Source organism: Gracilinanus agilis, chromosome 5 (genome assembly GCF_016433145.1).
Source record: "Gracilinanus agilis isolate LMUSP501 chromosome 5, AgileGrace, whole genome shotgun sequence".
Taxonomy (NCBI): Eukaryota; Metazoa; Chordata; class Mammalia; order Didelphimorphia; family Didelphidae; genus Gracilinanus; species Gracilinanus agilis.
The window spans coordinates 100386140-100390213 of record NC_058134.1 but is presented as its reverse complement, the minus strand read 5'-3'; the positions used below and the strand labels follow the sequence as shown (position 1 = coordinate 100390213).

At 38.4% G+C, this 4074-nt stretch overlaps 1 protein-coding gene across 1 annotated transcript in view; it reads left to right on the top strand.

Annotated features, from left to right (window-relative positions):
• CNTNAP2 (contactin associated protein 2) overlaps positions 1-2588 on the top strand; it is a 1887185-nt gene extending 1884597 nt beyond the window's left edge. The window contains exons 25-26 of the mRNA XM_044678981.1: positions 697-771; positions 2389-2588. Of these exons, the coding sequence (XP_044534916.1) occupies positions 697-771; positions 2389-2588 (275 nt within the window). The remainder of the gene's footprint in view (positions 1-696; positions 772-2388) is intronic.
• The last annotated feature ends 1486 nt before the right edge of the window (positions 2589-4074 follow it).

The following is a 4074-nucleotide window of genomic DNA, read 5'->3' as shown; positions in this document are numbered from 1 at the left end:
AAAGAAAGAAAGAAAGAAAGAAAGAAAGAAAGAAAGAAAGAAAGAAAGAAAGAAAGAAAGAAAGAAAGAAAGAAAGAAAGAGAGAAAGAAAGAAAGAAATAATCAAACAAATAAATAAATAAATGAACAAGCAAACAAGTAAATAAATAAATAAATGCCTGAAAATAAAAAAGGCAGAGAGACTATGGAGAGCTCAGAGGAGCAACCTGAACAAAAATACAGGAGTCAGAATGTGGGGCTGCTTAAGAAAGGTAAAGTCTCTGACCTGAGACACTGCCTGAGTATCCCTGGGCAAGTCACTTAACCCCAATGCCTAGCCCTTACCACTCTTCTGCCTTGGAACCAATACACAGTATTGACTCTAAGACAGAAGGTAAGAGTTTTAAAAAAAAGATGGTAGGACTAGCTGTGTGATTCTGGGCAAGTCACTTAATCCCAATTGCCTAGCCCTTGCCATTTCACTGTCTTAGAATTAATACTTAATTCTAGGACAAAAGGTAAGTTTAAAAAAACAAAAACGAATGGGAGGAGGCTTTTGTATACTTGGGACACGTGTCGTGTCCTTTTTGGCAAGTAGCAGAAGGTAAGATTGGAAAGGAAATCTGATACCAGTTGTATGAAAAAACACATCAATTTACATGGTTTTTCCTAGGTTTTACTTATACCTGAATCTGTCTTTTTTCCTCCCCTTTACAGCCAGTGCTGACTTTCCATATAATGCAGGACAAGCTATAAGAGATGGCGTTAACAGAAATTCAGCAATTATCGGAGGTAGGTGTGGCATGTCAGACAATCTTACAAATGATCTGCTCAACTATTAGAGAAGCCGAATGTGATAGTAAATATACTGTTTGACTTTGAATCAGAAAGATTTCTATCTGATGCCAATGCTGACACTTTCTGTGTCATGAATGTGATGAAAAGCAAGTCTCTTAATCTCTCCCAGCTTTAGGCAATCCTCTAAAACCAATTTATTTAATTCAATCGGTTTACAATCAAGTAATACTCTTCACTGGTTGACCAGTTTAGAATGATGGTTTCATTCCTTCTTGACCTATACAGAGTTGAAGAGTAGTTAAAATTTTTGAGAGTAGTGTGGGGTGTGTATACCCCTTGAGGAGAGAGCATTAACAATAGCTAATATACACCTATTCTGGACCTTCAGGAGTAGATCTTCTTTTAGGTGAAAAGTAGGAGAAGCATATGCATTAGAAGAGTTATTGTAATGAATATTTTTACAACTTTCAAATATGCCGGCTTAACAGCAGAAACCCAGAAATTTAATATAAGCGAGCCTTAAAACAATTCATTTCTGCCTCTGACTCCCAGGTCAGTTTTATCCTCTTGAGTCAGGTTCCCATAAGCAGTTACTTGCTAACAGGCCCCTCCTATTTACCAGTCCCAGAAATCAGGTTTTCATCCATTTCAATTCATCGTCTTTCCCAAAAGTATCAAAAGTAGACATCACATCTAAGGACATGCCTTCTAAAGTTACCTTGATAAGAGATATCAAAATAACTCAAATTATCTTGTATCAAGGCAACTATGGGGTATTATGGATAGACCACTGAGCTTAGAGACCAGAAGACCTGACAAGTTCCAGTTTGGTCTTGGGCACATAATAGTTGTGTGACCTGTCAAATCACTTAATTTCTGAACAATTCAGTTTCCCCATCTCTAAAATGGATATCATAATAGCAGTTAACTACCAGAGTTACTGTAAGGATTAAAAAAAAAGTATTTATAAAGTACTTTGTAAAACCTTAAAGGACTATACAAACTCAAGCTATTGTTATTATTAAATCATCATAAATAACTCTCTCCCAAACCTTTCCTATAAAGATTATTCTGTTCGCTGAGAATGTTTATTTGGATCAAGGCTATCACCTTGGTCTTTAAGCCAATTCTGCATTGTCTTTTTTTCCCTCATTGATAAAGAGAAACCCTATGAGAAATGTATACAAGAATATTATTGACTATGATTTTTTATGGGTAATGTTTCAGCCATACCAAATAGTGCTGACTGTGGTTCTCTCTGAACAAAATCAAATCCAATATGGACTAGAAGGCAAAGTATATAGTAGGAAGAATACTGAATTGGGAGTCTGAATCAAATAGTAGATCTACTTCTTTTATTACTTCTATAACTATGAGCTAGTCATTTCTTCTCTTTAAGCCACAGGTTCTACTTCACAATGTGAGGAGGTTGGATTCTACAACCTTTAAGATTATTTCTAGCTCTGAATCTGTGATTCTCTAACAAATGTTTTTCTTTTCTTTTTTGAGGTGGAATGGGGAGGATTTGGGCCAGGAGAGATGGATGGGCCAGAGGTAGTAGAGAATTTTTAGAGCTGACATAACCTTTGGTACCACTCCTCTTTCCAACAGGGGTCATTGCTGTGGTGATCTTCACCATTCTCTGCACCTTAGTATTCCTCATCCGCTACATGTTCCGTCACAAGGGCACCTACCATACCAATGAAGCCAAGGGAGCAGAGTCTGCAGAGAGCGCCGATGCCGCCATCATGAACCACGACCCAAACTTCACAGAGACCATTGATGAGAGCAAAAAAGAGTGGCTTATCTGAGGGAGAGAGCTAGGGCTTGGCAATGGGGTTGGGGGAGGGAAAGGGAAGGAATGAAGGGAGTAAGCAGGGAAGAGGGCACAAGGGGGACCTCAAAGTAGTGGGAAAGCACTCTGCTTCAGACTCTTGAGCACATCTTTAAAAGATCAGCACAACTTGGGGAAGCAAGGGACAGATAAAATCCTTGGAACTGGACAACAAAAAAGCATTTGAAAAATGAGAACTTTTTAATATTCCGTCACAGCTCTGTTTCCCCTTCTGTATCCAAACGAGATAATGAAATGAAAATGCTTTTAGAGTTTCCACATTGGTTAAAATCTGTCAATAATACCCGTCTTTCTTTGTGTGTGTTTAGAGGTGTTCTAAATACCCGTGGCAATAGGGCCCATTTTCTACATTTTTTAGGAGCCCTTAGAATTTGGATATTTCTGACTTGAGAACAACTGACAAATACATATATATATATATGGCCTCCAATTATTCTCTTTTTTTTCACATTTAGTCAATGCCTAATGAGTTATTGTTGTAGCTAAGTCTTGTTTGCATCACATTTCATTTGGCGTCTTGTAAATTGGGAGTTGAGAGGAGAAAAAAAGGGCCCAGGGAAACAACTCACTTTTTTGCCAGTGTCCACAGGGCCATCGACCTGTGTCCACACTGTGAGGGCTCTCAAGTGACCCGGGCTGTTGAAGGACAAGACTGTATAATACTTAGCAGTGATGTAAAACCGCGTCATCATCGTCACCACTGTTGGGGGGAGGGGAGTATTCTGAACAACAAAAAGTTATTTTGATTTTTTCTTCATTAAGCTCTAAGATATAATATTGTTCCAAGTATGTAGTCTTAGCTCTATTCTGTTCCTCTCTTTCTCTCTCTTTAGCTATGTCACATGAAGTCACTTATGAATTTATCCTCCACTTTTCCTGTGATACATTGGCATATTCTGTATGTAGGCATAAGCATCACAGTAGAGAATTAGAGCCAGATGCTGTGATTTGTTTGCTTCTGTTTTTATAGACAATAGTAAAAGTAGCAACCCTGTCCTGTTGCATAGTGAAATCATAGAGTAGGTCTCGGTCCTTAACACGCCCTTCTTCTTTTGAAGTCTCCTCTTTCAATCTCCTTGCAACAAAGAGCTGCCCAGTTGGGTTTGCCCTTCGCAGACTCAACCTGGTTCCTGTTTGCTATGAGGGTGAGCCAATCATTGAGGTGAATTTAAGCACATCTTTAAAATTCCTTGTTTCAGAAGTCTGAACAAAACACAGCCAACTTTGTCTTCAAGAAAGGGTGAACTCTGTGTATTATTCATGGGAAGGAAGATGTGGCGGCGAAAGTGTTTGGGGCTAAATAATGTCTAGGAAAATTCACTTCAGTTATTGACTCACTTCCATACATGAGAATCATTTGGAAAACACCAACTTCTTTTTAAAGTTATCCAAGTAATCTTCTGGCCAAAGCAAATACACTGCCCACTAGATAATTAAGGAAT